Consider the following 17549-nt stretch of genomic DNA (forward strand, 5'->3'; position numbering starts at 1 on the left):
GATTTGCCAGCAATGTAAGGAGCATTAAAACTTCTTCACTTTGTCTATAGATGGTTATTTCATTTTTTATGGCCTTAAAGCAGAGCTGATGTGTCCAGATGGAATTTAGTACTATTGCGATTGCAAAGAATTAGTGTGATGTTTTATGATGCTCAAACAGCACTGAATAAAATTATTTGGTGGAAGTCATTTGTTTTAAGGAGCAGATGCTCAGCTCACGGGATTACCCAGAATTTTCTGGAAGTGCTATTAACTAACTGCTTTTAGCTGTCTCTTCAAATAGGAAAACATATGAATTAAGTCAAGAACTGGAATTGTGATGCTATGCGCCTGATGCAAGAGGCTTTCAGCAAACATTTTCTTCAAAAATTTATTTACTTATTAGGTCTGTATGCTGCCTTTGTAACTCACAAATTCCACTGGCTGGCAGCAATAACAAAAGAAAATACAGATATCAATGGAAAGAAATAAAATGTCCAGAGTAAAAAAATATAAAACCAAGCAATGAATTAGACACAGATGGCAACATCTCATTAATCTCCCATGCTCTGCAGAAGAGCTCAGTTTTAGTTACCTACCATAAAGGGCTAATCTAGTTCTGGATGAGGTTACTCTGAAATATAGGGGGATTACCAAAAAGCAGCCCCTTACACGTCACAAAAATGGGACACCATGAACAGTTTTTTGAGGAGGGACCTCAGAAGAATAGACTCGTCTTGGAGAAGGATATCTGCATGTGCCAAAACATCCAGCCATAAATGGCTTTAGGGATTGTGCAGGTAAATTATTCAGATTGTTCGGATTGTGCAGGTAAATTATTGGCTGCCAGTGCAGTGCTCACTATACAGATATGCATCCAGCAATAAGCGTTCATCGAGAAAGCTGCTGCATTCTGCACACCTTCTGGATGATCTTCAAAGGCAGCCCCAGAGAGAGAGCATCTAAACTTCAGGGATAAAAGGCAGCTTTTGGATGGATGTGTGGAGAGATGGAAGTGGAATGGTTCGCAAAGACGGAAATGTATGGAGAGGCAATAGCGAATACATACTGGTACTGACTCAATTGAATTTGCTTTACTTTTTCTCTTTATTTCCTGCCTTTATTTTCTTTTGTCCATGATTTTTTTTTACCACTTTTCTGCATTTTTCATAATGTTGCTTTCCCCAAAAGAGCATAGATAGGGTGATGGGGATATATGTACCGTATTTTTCAGAGTATAAGAGGCACTCTTTTCCTCCAAAAAAGAGGGAGAAAATCTGTGTGGATCTTATATACTGAATACAGCATTTTTGGCCTCCCAAAACCCCAACCCCTTCACAAACATGGACGTGCAGAAGGTTTGGGAAGCCTGCAAAATGCGAAACCTTTAAAAAAAATTTACTTCAAAATCTTGGTGCGTCTTATACTCTGAAAAATATGGTACATACATAGAATATATTAGTGGGTAGTCTAGCCAGTCAATAACAAGATGTTTTCATGGTGCAGACTGAGGCATCCTTTGCCTTCCCAGCTACCATCTAACTGCTAAAAGGAAGATTTAAAAAAAATCCCCAATTTCTCTTTGGCCCTTCTGCTAATGGATTCTATTAGAAAGTGGCTTCACCAATCAGCATTGCCACATTATCAGTATTTTCCTTGGAGTTTTGATAGTGATTTCTAAAAATATTTATTTTGTGCAGTGCCTACAGAAATATCTTGGAATGTGCCTTTTTATTTTTAATCTCCAGGTGTCTGAGATTGGAGCCACAGATGGAGTAACTGGATTGGCCTCCTTTTGTAGGGGATGCTCGGCCTAGAGCAGGGTTTCTCCAGCTCACCAAGGTTAAGGTGTGGATTTCAAGTCCTAGAATTCCACAGCCAGCATGGGGGATTCTGGGAGCTGAAGTCCACACATCTTAAAAGTTGCTGAACTTGAGAAACCCTGCACTAGACTTTCAACTTGGTGCCAAAAGCTAGAAGAGAGGCCCTATCCTGAAGAGGCTGGTGCAGGTTAAAATATATAGAGAGAAATAAAAGGAGATAAAAAAAAACATTTTGAATTCATCCTGGCGGTTGAGAGTTGGTATGGATGCTGGAGTGGAAGATCTGCTGCACTTGTGCCAGCTGAGGATTTGAAGGAAATGAAACAGATTGCAGGAAATAAGACACAGGTCATCTCCTTCTTGCCACCTCTTCTTAATTTAGGAATCCCTAGTAAAAAAGTGATCAATTCCACTATAAGCCGTGCAGGGTGGAGTCTGAGGGCCTTTCCGATTGTTGATTCTCTTCTCTATGGCCATTCTCCCTTTTGTTAGCTCTCATCCGGTTTCCTTTCTATTACCCAGGACAGATAACTGCTTGCTTATGAAGCAGAAAACCAGGAGCAAAGATGGTTCTGGACTGAAATATCCCTACTCCAATGTTGGCTTCATTGACAAGACCGTGTGTGCAAACTTTTCATTTATCGTATCATCCCTTTGACAATGTGGAGAGGCAATATTCACATTAGGAGGCTCAGCAGGGTAGACAGCTGCACTTTTTATGAGGGCCGTTTGTCTTTCATTACAATTTAACCTTTCTCCGAACAAAGGGGGAAAGAGCCTGTGGTAGCAGGTGCGGCTGGAAGCATTCTTTCTGAGTCCCTTTCTATAGGCCACTGGCCAATCTGCCAGCAGGCAGGGCATTAAGAATAGATGATGATCTCATAATTCAAGGACTAGGTATAAACTAAGAGTGCTAGAAGAACTACATTGCTTCATTCATCCTCGAGGTTAGTAGATTGCAAGGTAGAACCGAAGGGCTTCTTGCTAAGAGTTGTATGATGGGAACCTTATTCAGCAAAAGGAATATTTTAGGGCACGGAAACACCCCTTTAGTAACAATACTATTGTTCAATATTGCTGTGTCAGTAGAAAGTTCATATATTGACTGTCCTCTTTCATTTAGTTAGCTGAACTATTTTCACCCATCTTTAGTGGTTCTTCCATGATGTCGTCTATACATTTTTATAGGAGGCTAAACTTGGGCAACTCTTTTGTCTCTGTCAGAGGAAAATATTTCACCCTGAACTAGATGAGGTCTTAGATCGCGGCTTTTCCAAACAGCATTATCTTTAAGGTGCGAAAAAAAATATCCCGGAAAACATATTCTAATGAAAAACAAGCTTTAATACAAAAATAAGAAATAAAGAAATAAAACAAATCTATCTAATTGTTACATTTTGGCAGAAAACAGTTTGTCTACCAGCTTCCTGGCAGATGGACAAAGATCAAAAGGGAAGAAAGCTCTGGAATGTGTAATGAGCAGGCGCAGTACATCATTGCTGATAAGACCTTATGACCTGCGCAGTAACTCATCAGTAATTATTCAGTTCAGCTATTCAGTTCAGGCTAGCAAACATTTAACACAGTGACAGTCTCATTAACAAAGGATTGCTGCCCTCTTTCCTTATAACTGAGATATCCAACATAGTGCTTGGCAACAGACAGCCCCTATCCTATCTGATTTCCCCCAACCTATAATTTCAAAATGGAGGTCAATCAAACATCATTTTCCAACTTGAGTTTTATTTTTTAAGAAATGTTTTAAAGAAGCCTCTGAATTTCACAGGTGTCTAGAGGCATTTTACAATAAATTCTGGAAGGGGTTAGGCAGTGAGGCTTAAAGCAAGCACTTCGATACAACTAATTTGCTCCACATTTTCTTGAATTACAGTAAAATGCTTGTTTCAAGCCCCTTAGAACTATGTACACCGCCTGCCACCTTTGAAGCACTGGAGCAAATGATCTTTTCCACCAGCATCAAGGTTTCAGTGTGGAGAAACTTGCGTTTTTGACTGAAGGAGACAAGACACTTCAAATTGGATTTTTGTAGGAATTGACACGGAAGTGTCTTCTTGACGTGGAGCTGTGCAGCTTTCCGTGGCCACGAGCAGGTAGGCAGAGGGCAAAGCATTAAAAGTATACAAAATTATGTGGAATAAACATTCTGTGGCCAATCACTTCCAATTGCATGAGCTCTGAAGAAAACATGTTTTAAAATGTGTTTATTTTCAAAATTATTCTAGAGATAATCATTCCCTTGGTCAATTCTTTGGTGAACATACTGGCAGAAAGTGTCCATCCTACAGCACCACTGCTTCAGTGAGGAAGAAACATTTATAGAAGGGAACAAGAGACTTGTTTTTAGTTCCATTTCTCTCTATATATAGGACACAAAATTTTGAGTTTTGTTTATTGAAATACAATCCATGCAAAATATTTCAAGGAAAAAGTACATTCCAAGGAGTTGGTTTTACTCCAAATTGAGAAATATTTTTCCTTATTGCAATATCTGTAAAACATATTTGCTTTCTGGAAATTAAGTGTTTTGTCATGCTTGGTAGCATGCAGTAGGTTTTCAAAATTCCGAATTCTATTTTCTAATTCAAAGTATTTTGAGACTTCTGTTTTAAAAGTGTGTGTAAAGTTTCCTTTCCTGCCTGAAAATAGGAGAGGTATACTTTACATATTTGGAAAAATGCTTCCAAATGTTTAATCCTGTGCAGAGCAGAAGCCCAAAACTCGGGGGGAGGGGGAGGGAAGGAATGAAGGTCCTCAGATCCAAAAGGGGGCTCTCTGTAGTAAATAGCTGCAATGTCACTGAGACCTAGTGTGACTATGGATGTTCAGATTGCAAAATCCCCAAGAGTTCTTTGAACAGCTGCAGACACAGAGCTAAATAGCTTCCATAGGAATTACTATAATAAGCCAACAGTCAAAACCAGTGACTTTTAAATTTTCAAGTATTTAACACTCTTTTTGTTGTTGTTTTATATGTTCAAACAGATTGCAAACCAAGATAATAAAATATTATAACAAATACATTGATGGTTTTTCAGCAACAGGATTTGGGCAATGAGTGGAGCTGTGGGAAGTCCAGTTTCCATTGCTCCCAGTATGTTTGGCAAATAGCGATGGAAACTGGAGTCAAACATTCATTTGGAGGGCCCAATATTGTCTTCTTCATACTATGCAAAATCGGGTATAACGTAATTTGGTTTTTTGGGGGGGGAAGGATCCTGTGCATAATAGATAAATGATACACTACTGTTATCTTATAATAATACATACACTTGCTTGAAACCAAGCTAATTTTTGTTGTCATGCAATGAATGCTCACCATAAGATGATGACGACCTCCATTTTTTGAAAAGTGCACAATTAAGCAATTCCTTACATATGTGATAAATAAGCCTATTAGAATTCATCAGGCCAATTAATCTTCAGCAAGAGTGGACAGCAAAGGTGCTCAATTTGCCCCCTCCTTCCCACTTTGGATAATACTTTTAGAGCCTTTCCAAATGTCCTTGTGAACTGTAATTTTCAATGTGGAAGCAAATAATTGCTATATTTAATTAGGTTTAATAACAGCTACGCAAAACATTTCTGCTTTGATCCATCCTAAGCTTGTATGTAGATGAAATATCCCACCCTGAGACTGAACACTTGGCCAGCTGCTGTGGGTGCCGACAAGAGATTTTTTTGTGAATGGGCTGCACTTTGTACTCAAAATTGAAACAATAAAGAAAACTGCTTGAGGGATTTTTTTTATTTGAAATTGAAATGAATTGAAATACAGCTTTCTGTCCTTGCCTTGCTTTTTTGAAATATGGGTCACTGGCGTGCCATTTAAAGGCCAGGAATGGCCCTCAGCTCCAAAAGGGATGCCCCCCCCCTCCAGACTGTATCAGATTGCAATCTAAGTCCTCCTTTCAATTTTCCATTTCAAACATTATAGCTATATAAGTTAACTGACTTTTTCCTTCATTAACTTCTGGTCATTTCCAATTCCCTTTAATTGTCTATGCTCATCAGACTGTTGACATGGAAAATACAATCTTAAACTTTAGAAACAGAAAAACAGGAAGGGACATTGCATATTCAAGCTGCTACATCCAATCCTGGATATAGCATTATCAATACCTTTTATGGCATACACACTCCAGTGTGATGACTGTAGGTCATAAGATACCTTTCAGAGCACCTGCACTTTTCAATGATTTTCTTAAAAACAAGAGCACATTCAAATATAATTTAGAGTTCTCTGCTCAAAGAATAGAGAAGCATATGAATAAACGCGTTTTATTTTAATGTGTGTGTATAATATATATTTTACAGACCCTGCTGTATAGCATTTATTTTCAACCAACAATGTGCTAGGCACTTCACAATTTGAGGATTTAAAAAAAAGTACATAAAAGATTCAGCTTTCTGGTAAAAACCCAATACATTTCCTCATGGATATGGCATACAATGAAATACTTATACATTTATGGTATATGATAAAGCACATTTTTTGTACCTCCAGAAATAATAGCAGCCCCCCTAGAGGTTCATTTCTTCTTTTTCTATGATAGAGGTAGAATGGAACCCACCTGTGGTTCTTTTTTACTTAAGACATGATTGATTTGATTATTTTCTTCATCCAACAACAGAAAAGTTTCTCCTCTTTGATATATTGTGGCCAGATGAAGCACCTCTACCAGTTGCCATCCTGTATTTAAATGTATTTTCAAACCTCAACCCAATGCAAGTAGAAAGGATAGTTAAGATCTCAACATCCTTCAAAAACCGAATTTATTCCAAAGCCTGTCTTTCTACACTTGGGTTTGACTGTACCTACCTACAGTACGTGATTTGAAAACTTCCAGAGGTATTTTGTGAGTGGAAAGCTCTTGCTTTCTCTGGCAATTCAAATTTCTAAATAAAATAATGGAAAAAAGGTGATTCTGGCTGCTTAGCAGAAAGGCTAGTACCTATTAAACAGTTCCCAGCCAGCGTGGGAATTTGGGGAATTGAAGTTGGCAAGTTTATTTGTTTAATTTCCTTTAATTCCCTTTAAACTCCTTTAGAAAGTGGGTTTTACAACAGGGTAAGATGCAATAAGTAGCCTTTTAAATTAGAGATGAAGCAACGTCATTCATTATTATATTTCTTTAAAATATAACTTAAAAACAGTATTTAATATTTAACTTAAAAAACAAAACAATGTATTTATTCATTGACTGGACAGTTCTTATTTAGTAAACCATTGTTTTTAACCTTCATGTATGTAAATTCAAAGTTGCCACAAAAATCATCAGGAATGTATACAATGCTTTAGTGAGGCACATGTTCCATGGTTCAGATGGAGAATTTAAATCAAATGGTGCTATCTAGTTCTCAAAAACCAGTTAATGCCAAGTCCTTTATGTACTGAGGCAAATACATCTTAAATCAACAGGGTGACAAAGATCAGGTTCTGTGTTACATGTTTATGGGTTAAAATACTATGCTCAGATTTGCCTCGCATTTTACACATAAAACTCACATTTTAAACCAAAAATGAAAAATTTGTTATCAGACATTGTTGTTCTCCCTCTCTCCCCCCATACAATACTGTAGTAACAGGCAAGATGATTTTGATTTTTAAACTGGGCTGGGAGTCCTGTCATACTTTCAGATCTTAATGGGGAAACTCAGTGTGATTAGCAATGGCAGGCAACTTTCTCTTAAAAAGGACTTTCTACCACTTCCGTGGTTTTTCCTGGTGGGTCAGGAAGAGCGGAATGTGGTGTAAGGCAGCCCTTTAGTTCAGACTGGGTGGCAGAACCAATGTTAGAGCATCTTGCGTGCCTTGCAACCTGCAGAAGGATTTTTGGCAGGGACTTGGAATTCCATAACAGTTATACCTATAATGAAATGTTTAAAAGGCCACATGCTGTCTTTTCTTGGGGGACGCCTGACAAAGCGAGGTCTCAAGCATCCACACCTAGTAAGAGGCAATTGGACCATCACAGGATATTTATTAAGCTTCTTCTGGCATATTTACCTATGAGCACAGTAGAAATGAGACCCGCATTTTCTCCAACTTGCAGGGAAGGACAACAGGTAGACGTACGAACATTTTATGCAGCAAGGCAAATTACGTTGTTTTAAGCCTATCTGCAGCTAGGCATTTATTCCATGCAATTATTTGCCTGCACTAGTCAACTGGAGTTCCTGAAGCTTCTGGAAAATGTCCTTGGAAGTCACATCCAGTTTTGCTTTGTAAATCTCACTGGGTATCCTCTTTTTGTTATTTATGCATTTGAGCCCTCACTTTCTCATTCATATAAAGCATTAGCCCAAAACGTTTTGTCACCTGAGGCAGAAGAGCAAAATTTCCTGCTACTTTTCTTGCTTGCAAAGTTAAGGATTATCATTCCAAAACTACCAAATTATTTTGACACCCAAGGCAGAAAAATCCATAAATTCCAGTCTCTCCTGTTGTAAAAACAATAATCAGTTCCAGGGTCTCCAGGAGGCACCTAAGGTAGCCTCAATGCTGCCTATAAACAAAGTTAGCCTAAAGCAAGAGAGAACTGTGTGGGAATGATGATGGCCTTCACATAAAACTGCCAAAGACCATAGAATAATGGCAGCAGAGAGAGGAAAACTTTGCTGCTTGGTATAGTAGGAGGACCAGAAACCTAGATCTCAACAAACTCTAGAGCCAATAATAGACGAAAAAGCACAGCCTATTACAGTCCCTGTAAGCCTATATAAGGAGTTACGGTTAACTGCACCTGGCTAAAAGATGTTCCTGTCCTGACTATGGTCAGTTTCGGTGATAGGCGCCTTGCTTTCCCTTGGGCCCAAACCTGAGGGTTCTGAGGTAGTTTCACCCACTAAGTGAAGGGAAACCTGTTAGGCAAACTTGAGATAAGGCCTCAAAAGTAGTTACTGAGGAAAAATACCCAATTCATGTGCACCACTGAGGAAGCAAAATTAACTGCAATAGATGCTTCCAGTACTTTGCAGATCCTAATGTTGATCCTAATATTACAAAAGATGATTTTTTTTCAATGCCCTTCCAAGTTTCTGCTCTGGACTGCTACATATCAGTAGCTGTTTTAGTACTGGTTTTGTGGACTACAGGTAAACTACTCACTGCTCTAACTGTATTCTATTTGCTCTGGTTGTAATTATGACCATCATACAACTCTTACTTACCAGAAACATCTGCCTGAACCCCTAACTATAAGTCATTTTATCTTAAGTTACTATGCTGAACCATTCAAACAGGAAGGTCTTTCGAAAGGGTTCTTTTACAAAGAATTTCTGGAAATAAGGTTTATTCTAAAGATTATGTTCCAGAATTGAAAGCATTGTCAGCAAGTTCCAGCACAAAAAAAGGGGGGACATCCTTTGAAGTAAGCAGGTGTAAGATAAACATGGCAGAGTACCATGTTTAGGAATAAGAAAGAAATGTGTTCAATTAGTATAAGAACTTATCAGGCTCACAAGCAGGGGTGAAATGCTACCATTTCGGGTGAACTGGTATTTCTGATGATCAGCTGTGACATGCAATTTATATTAGCTAGAAAGCAAGATTCCCTGCTTTCTAGCTAATCTAAATAGCATGGCACAGCAGATTTCCCCCCCTCCCCCTGCTATTTGCTTACCTTTGCAGGTGTGCTCGGTAGCATGCTCTGCCCACCTGCCTGAATGTTATCACATCCGTTTTTGACGCTCTGTGCATCCGCGCACTCACATTGCAACCGAACCGGTAAGCAAAGGTAAGTTGATTTCACCCTTGCTCACAAGTATGAATCTACATATTGCAATCTGCAGAATTTGCAATTCAAAAATAATAATATAATTGTGTATTCGTATATCTTGATGTGCACACAAAAATGTCTATATTAGGGTAAGATGTAAATACAGCTTTTTAAGGAAAGTTCAAGAAGAAAAGTGCATTAAAATGAGTATATTAGATTACTCTTCTGCCACAAGAGATTCAAACATTGGCCAAATCCTCAAACACTGATTCAGGTAAAAGGAAATAGATATATTTATCTATCCTTTGTCATGACAATTCGTTTAAGACTATGATCAGGTTCAGATTGATACTATCTTTAAACTGAAAACTGCTAATGTTTTTCAGTATTAAAAATAAATTGATATATGCATTCAGGAAATCTCAGGAGTATCTTTTTAAAAAAAAAATCAGAAATATAAAAAATATTCTTACTATATTCAAGTCATCTGCTTAAGAATTTTTGGTAACTGTATGGCAGGAAAAACTACTCAAGTTTCACTGTTGAGTTATGGCTTTATAAAGTGTGCAAAGAGAACAAACATGTATCCAAAATATCAGTTTTTCCTGACATAGTAGTAGTTTTATCTTAAATGTCAAAATGAGACTCAGCATTACAAAAAAAACCAAACAAAGTAAGCATTTGGGAGAGTATTGGATAAAAAAAATAACAGAATTGGCTCTGGATTTTTTTTTTAAAAAAACCAAAATAAAAAAACCCCAAGATGAAAAAAGCAATCATTTTGAACAGATAAAGTCAGCTTTGCATATTTGCCTGCTTTTGTTACAAACAATTCTGTATTCCCACTGAGATGTTTCATGAAACATGCAAGGAGGAAATTAGTTAAGCATGATCCAATTAATGTTAAACACTTATATATTCCACCAATTTCAGATGGAAGATTAAAAAAATATTCAACCTCTCACTGAAATCAATACAAGATTGAGCATGATTGTATGCATATTTACTTAGGAGCAAGCCTCACTAATTTAAAAGGAAGTGGCCTTAAAATTTGCTCAACTTGGCTGGATTTTGCCAATTTTTCATTAGGGAAAGCATATTCCAACTCCTGTGACAGCAGGAAATCACGTTTTGTCCATCCTTTGGGCAAGACAGATTTAACGATTGTCAAAAAAGAAAAAAGAAAAAGAAAAATGGAACCTGAAGAAATGTTCTCATTTCTTTGTCACCCAATCCCAAACACACATCCACCTTTGAGGTGAACCACAATCAAAAGGGAAATAGAGCACCGTCCTTTGAAAAGAAGCAAGCCTCATTTCTTAATCTTTACAAGAAGCTGACTCTCTTCACCTCAGAAGAGTCATTACAATATTGTTTCAAAGCAAGATGAGCTACTCTGCCCATAGTACAACCAACTTAAGACAGCAATTATCAAGTGCATGGAAAAAGTGCCTATAAAATAATGTCGCTACTATCACTTTTCTCTCTCTTCTCTTCTGGAATATCTAGATATATATTCATATCTAGCCTATCTAACTTTGCATGTGATTCTCAGATAAATTCAGAGAGCTCTATAATTACTCAATTATTTCAGCCCTTGTCCAGCTCCTAGGAGCAGAAATGCTCAAAATTGGTTTGCAGAGATCAAGGATCATTCCCCTTGTGGTTTTACTCTTTCTATGGTGATGAGGTTCAGCTGATTGAGAATTCAATTAATCCTGAGAATGTTCTTCTTAAAAAGACCTTGCAGAGGAAAGTGCATCTAATTTTCTCATCTGCAATACCATGAGTACCTGCCTGGAGTTTCCCATGAAGAACTGCTGGTCAATGGCTGCATGATGGAATGAATTCTGCCTCAGGCTTGGTTCCACTCTTCTTTTAACTAAACTACAGGTTCTTTTGCTTTGGAATCACCACGCAGAGGATAAATAAACAAATGTCCTGGTGGAATAGAAGCTGGTAACATGCATCATTTCCTCTTTTGTTGTTTCTTGAATCTTTCTTTCTTATGCAATAAACCAGCAGCATTTTCCTTTCCTGTCAGTCATTGAAGAAACGCCGTAGAACAAATTGGCCCAGCAAAATCACGCTTGCTACCATCAACATGTATTTCCAATAAACATTGCTCAAGTCCAGTGCTGCCACCTAGAGAGAGAACGGTACCATTATAGAACCAATTCTGTATTAGCCTTCTGCAAACCTGGTGCTATCTAGAAGTGTTGGTTTTAAATTCCCTGCGCTGCTATCAGCCTGCTCACTGGGAATTACAGCCCCCAAAAGAGGAAGCATTAAGTTGGGGCAGGCTGTTTTAAGAGCTTTTCTCGGCCTATTAACTCCAGAAAGGGACACTAATATCTGAAGAAGTGAAAAGTATACACTTGATTTTTAGAAGGAAGACAACCCTCCCCTGTGCCTTTCTTCACAATTATTCATCAACGTCCATGTATTATTTTACTGTTTGCTTAGCTGTTTTGCATCATGGTTCAGAGGCAGAATGGGTGCTTTAGAATCGGAAAATATTAGCTTCAGTATCCCCAGATAGATTTAGGAAACCACTTGGAGCATTTGTAAACTGAGTGGCATATAAATTATAGCAAAGCAATTGACCCATCTGCCAATCAATCAGTCTTGGACAGCCTCTATTAAACAATGCAAAGCTAGAAAGGCCAATTATTTGACCCAGCTGAAAAGACAGCTTCATAGATTCCAAAAGCCTCTGGCTCAAATCCCTGCCAAGAGCAGCTATGCATTTTCTTTGGCCTCTTCAGTTGAAGGAACCAAATAGGATGCTAGGCTTCCACACTGTCTAGAAGCCCTAAATACCGTACTTTTCAGAATATAAGACACACTCCCCCCCCAAAAAAAGGGGCTGAAAATTTGGGCGCATCTTATACTCTGAATGTAGCTTTTTCGAAGCTTTTATTCCAGCCCTAACGAGTGAAGCGATCTTTCCTGTTTTGCCTGCTTTTCTCATTGCTGCTCCCTCCTACGATCAGCTGTGCTTTAGAAGCTGTTTTTCAGCCCCAATGAAGCACTAATGAGTGAAGTGATCTTTCGGGCTTCCCCTGCTTTTCTCATTGCTTCTCTCTCTGATGATCAGCTGTGCTTTACAAACTGTTTTAGTCCCCAACCAGGGGATAAAAAGAGCATGCGCGCTCAAAATCAGCAAACCTATGTGCTGAAGTTGACCAGACTAAGGATGCTAACCAGATGTATACCTGGTAGGCAGAATTTTTTTCCCTATATTGCTCCCCCAAAACTAAGGTGCTTCTTATACTCCGGTGCATCTTATACTCTGAAAAATATGGTAGTTCTTGCCCATCAGAATAGATTCTAGTTGCCTAAATGGAGAAGTAGACTTTATACAAACTAGAAGCTTATGTAATTTATATTATTTCAAAGAATACTACTGTTTCTTCGGTTCACTTACCCATCCTCCTTGCTGAGCAATCCATTGTGCAATGTGATTGTGTAGCACAAATTCAGCCATGTAATGTGCAATTCTTCTCAGGAAGCCAGTGATGCCATGCTGGTATACATGGATTGCCATCCTGTAGCCGAAGCCCAGCAAGGCTATCACACGCCCCCAATTGATGCCACTTTCAAACAAACTGGGGAAGAGAAGGGTCAGTTGCAATTAAGAGATTTTCTAGAGCAGGTTCTTTGCTGGTTAAGGAAAGGCATTACACAGATGCCTTGATCACAGCAACTAACATCTAGTTCATGCTAATGGGTCTAAAGGGAAGAAGAACTGCAGCTCGATCCTGGGAAAACACTTCTGCAGTTTCAGGAACTGCTGACAGGTGTTATATGTGTACCTGTGCGCTTTCTAAAGCAGTGTTTCTTAACCTTAGCAACTTTATGATGAGTGTATTTCAACTCCCAGGATTCCCCAGCCAGCCAAGTCCACTCATCGTAAAGTTGAGAAACACTCTGTAAAGTACCTTCCTTCCTCTGAATCTGATGGACTTCCCAGACCAATAATAATAATTATTATCATGATGATTAGATTTTGATTCCAGCTTTTTTACATATAAAACTCAAGGCAATGAACATTCATACTCCTACCCCCGTTTCCTATGACTTGCCCTTACAGTAAATCTAGGAGAAAGGCTGAGATGCCACGTGTTTCAATCTCTAGGCTTTTTGAAATGGTTTTGAAAACTGGAAGTTAAACACAAAGATGGGTTCTATTTCAGACTGGACAACTTACCACCCACAATCCCCGTGTTTGCCAATCCTGAAAAACTAGAAAATGCCAACACCAAAACTGGCAACAAATCACTGAATTATAAGCAGTGCAAGTTCATACCAGTTTCTAAGGGGGGAAAGAAATTACAAATTAATTTTTGGGAAAAGCTCAGCCCAGTGGTGGGATTCAATTTTTTTTTTACTACTGGTTCTGTGGGTGTGGCTTCGTGGGCGTGGCAGGGGAAGGTTACTACAAAATCCACATTCCCGCCCGATCAGCTGGGACTTGGGAGGCAGAGAATAGATTGGGGGGGGGCAGTCTACCTCCTGGCATATATATTTCCTACTGGTTTTTTAGGGGACTTAATTTTATAGGACACTGGGGTTTTAAATTTTGTATATTTTAAATTATTTATTTAGCAATTACAGTTCTGTCTATTTTATCCTCCTCTTATTTATGTATTTATCCATTTAATAATTTTTAATTGTTATTGTATGATGTTTTTGATATGGACTGTACACCGCCCCGAGTCCCTTTTGGGAGAGGGGCGGTCTAGAAGTGCTAATTAAATTAAATTAAAATTAAATTATTCTGCCATCATGAAGTTGGAAAGCATCCTTTTTAAAAAAATCTGTGCTTGCATGTAGCTATAGATCTTTCATTTTTAACAGGCTGTCTGGTTGCTTAGAAATAATCTTTAGCTATCTGATGGGATGATTCTGATATCCAATTTTAAACATCCGCTTTATTAACATTAGAATTTCAATGCGGCTGAAAACACAGCAGGAATCGCATGGAGTATGTCCCCATACATAGCAACTGAAAAAGAGGAAAGAGTAGGTGCTGTTTTACCTCAAGGCAGCAAAATCGTGCAACTTCCCAAGGAGGAGACAGCAAGAAAAGAGGACAGGAGAGAGAGAGAGTTAAATATTCTTTACATGGAACAGGAAAACAATGCTTGTGAATGTAAAGATGCAAGTATACACATTGTCACTGTTTTCTCTCTGTTGGTGACTTTACACTTTGTCACTTCCTTTCTTTAATATAAATCAAAGGGAAAGGAAAGAAAGAAACAGAAGGGGAAACTGTGGCTAAATCTTTCCTAAGCGGAACACCATAGACCACTTTGGAGTTCCGTACGGTCTCTTGTCTAGGTATCACTGCCATTATAATCTCCAGGTTCATAGCAGTTTTCACGGCCTTCATGTTATTTCTGAAGGCTTAAGACAGGGGTCGGCAATCTTAAACCCTCAAGGAGCCATTTGGACCCTTTTCCCATAGAAAGGAAACACTGGGAGCCACAAAGCCCTTCCCGTGCATGACTATTTCCTGAGCGCCCACAAAACTAGCATATGTTTTTGAATTAAAGGTTCTGTTTTCTTCTGAAACGTTTCTTTTCTTGGATTTATCCATGGTTGGCCTACTGGGGGGGGGGGGGGTGTCAATAAATCGCGTGCTGGAGGGTGTCGCACATTGGCGGTTGTGATACATATTTTGAACGACAGGGAACTGCAGCAGAGGGATGAAAGAGCCACATGTGGCTATAGAGCCACGGATTGTTGACCCCTGGCCTAAGAACCTGAAGAGGAATTCTTCTGAATCAGATCAAAGGCTATTTTTTTTAGTCCAGCATCCTCTTTCCCATACTAAGATAACACATCTGGCAAGCTTATAGGCAGGCCAATAGTCTACTCTTGCTGCTGTACGCCAGCAACCAGCCCTGATTGGTGCCCACTGCTGTGTGTGATTGAAGACCCTCTTTTTCCAATCTGGCTTGGACCCCTTCCTGCATGGAGTTCCAGATGAGAGAGATATCCTGGCTCTGATTCTGGGGATGAACTGGTTTCATGTAGCTTCAGTGCAGTGACGTGCAGTCAGGGGAGGCAAGTGAGGCACAGCCTCACCGCTCTCATCATGAAAAGAAAAAAAAATGTAAAAGGAAAAAGCTGAGCTAGTTGCTGCCTCACCGTGGATGACTCTGCTTAACTGTGTTAAAAAAAGCCTCTAAAAAAGCGCCCTCTACTATGAGGCAGGAGAACTGCATGCCTCATCTAGTCTGACCTTAGGTGTTTTATGATCACTCGAGCAGAGTTAAGCAAGGGTTAAAAGCCTAAAAATTCCTGATGTAGGGGAGGCACGCAGTTCTTCTGCCTCATAGTAGAGGGCACTTTTTTAGAGGCTTTTTTAAACAGTTAAGCAGAGTCATCCATGGAAGCCAGGCAAAGAGCCATGCTGTAGCACACAGACTTTCCCCCAGCCTCTTTCTTTTGGAAGGCTCGGATCGGCTCCCCTCCGGCTTCTCTGCCTCTCCTCTCACCCCAGCATGCCAGCAGGAGGTGAGTGGATGAGCTTTATTGCGTTCCAGGCATTTCCCACCCAGACAGCAGGCTGCATTTGCAATGGTGGAGGTGTTTGGGGAAGGCAGCAGGGGAATGGGGGGGATGGCAGAGGAGCTGCTTTCAAGCCACTGGAAAAGCTATCCAATCCAACTTGTGTGTGTGTGTGTGTGTGTGTGTGTGTGTTTGAGAGAGGGGGAGGAAGGGAGAGAGGGAGGAAGGAGGGGAACGGAGAAGAAAAAGAAAATGAAAAAAGGAAACTTATTTCGCAAAGGAGAAAAATAAATGCTGTCGTTTTAAATCGGAACTGAGCATGCGTGGCTGTGGAATTCTAGGAGTTGAAGTCCACAAGTCTAAAAATATTTGAAACCCACCACTGTGTCAGTGCCTCACCAGCCATAAACCTCACTGCACGTCACTGCTTCAGTGAGGATGAGAGACAGCTTCTGAAATCAGAGCACCTTGTCCCAAGTTGATCCTTTCTCTCCACCTTCACAGGGAAAGATCTAACTTATCCTTTGCTCTGTGGGAACCTTTTCCAGAGGCCACAAAATTGCAGATTCCATGTAGTTAATACAGTAAACAGGAATGCAAATACATAAGTTTTTATAAGATGCAACAAGGCTGGCCTTGCATTCAGAAGATTTTTAAAAAAACCTGAAGAACCAATTGCCTTTACACTTCACACAGTAGTAAATCCAAGACCCTGCTATCAAGAGATGCTCTGTGTGACAGAGAAGATTCCCTAATCCTCCTGAAGGCTCAAAAACCATTTACACAGAACATGTGTTACCCAAAGCTACAGCAACATATGATTAAATTAGGGGCTGGATTTTGGAACCAAGGTAGTAATTAGCATATTTTTTTATAAAAAGTTTGATATATCTAATTATGAGAACAGCTTAAGCTAGGGCAGTGGTCGGCAAGCCGCGGCTCGCGAGCCACATGCGGCTCTTTACACCCTTTAATGCGGCTCTTCTGTGTGCTGGGCGCCCGCTCCCATCCCTCCTCTCGGGCTTCGGAGGGAAGCTTCTGCAAAAGCCCGGGCGAGTGACAACAAGTTCCCGCCGTTACGAAGTCTCCGAGGCTGTAATTTTCTGAGCTGTGCGCGCGCGCCTGTTTTCCACGGTGTGGAGCAGCGGCGAGCGATGATTCCGGAGGCCATCAGTGGGGGGGGGGGCAGGGTCCCCCCTCGCGTTCCTCATCTTCCTGGATGGCCCCCGGAATCATCGCTCGCCACGCAGAATCTCGCCGCTGCTCTACGCCGTGGAAAACAGGCGCGCGCGCACAGCTCAGAAAATTACAGCCTCGGAGACTTCGTAACGGCGGGAACTTGTTGTCACTCGCCCGGGCTTTTGCAGAAGCTTCCCTCCGAAGCGTTCAGAGGGAGGAAGGGCCAGTTGGGAAAGGGGCTTTGCTCCTGCTCCGGGCTGTAAGCTTCCCTCCGAAGTCTTGGGATGTTCTGAGGAGCCCCCCAAGG

General features: G+C 40.1%; 1 protein-coding gene across 2 annotated transcripts in view; it reads right to left on the minus strand.

Annotated features, from left to right (window-relative positions):
* Positions 1 to 6805: 6805 nt before the first annotated feature.
* The window catches only part of BAK1 (BCL2 antagonist/killer 1), a 37119-nt gene continuing 26375 nt past the window's right edge, over positions 6806 to 17549 (minus strand). For both annotated transcript variants that reach the window (XM_081947273.1, XM_081947274.1), the window contains exons 5-6: positions 12972 to 13152; positions 6806 to 11686 (exon numbers count right to left, since the gene is read on the minus strand). In XM_081947273.1, the coding sequence (XP_081803399.1) occupies positions 11582 to 11686; positions 12972 to 13152 (286 nt within the window). In that variant the 3' untranslated portion in view covers positions 6806 to 11581. The remainder of the gene's footprint in view (positions 11687 to 12971; positions 13153 to 17549) is intronic.

The sequence above is a fragment of the Natrix helvetica genome (genome assembly GCF_964273705.1).
Source record: "Natrix helvetica genome assembly, chromosome: 3".
Classification (NCBI taxonomy): Eukaryota; Metazoa; Chordata; class Lepidosauria; order Squamata; family Natricidae; genus Natrix; species Natrix helvetica.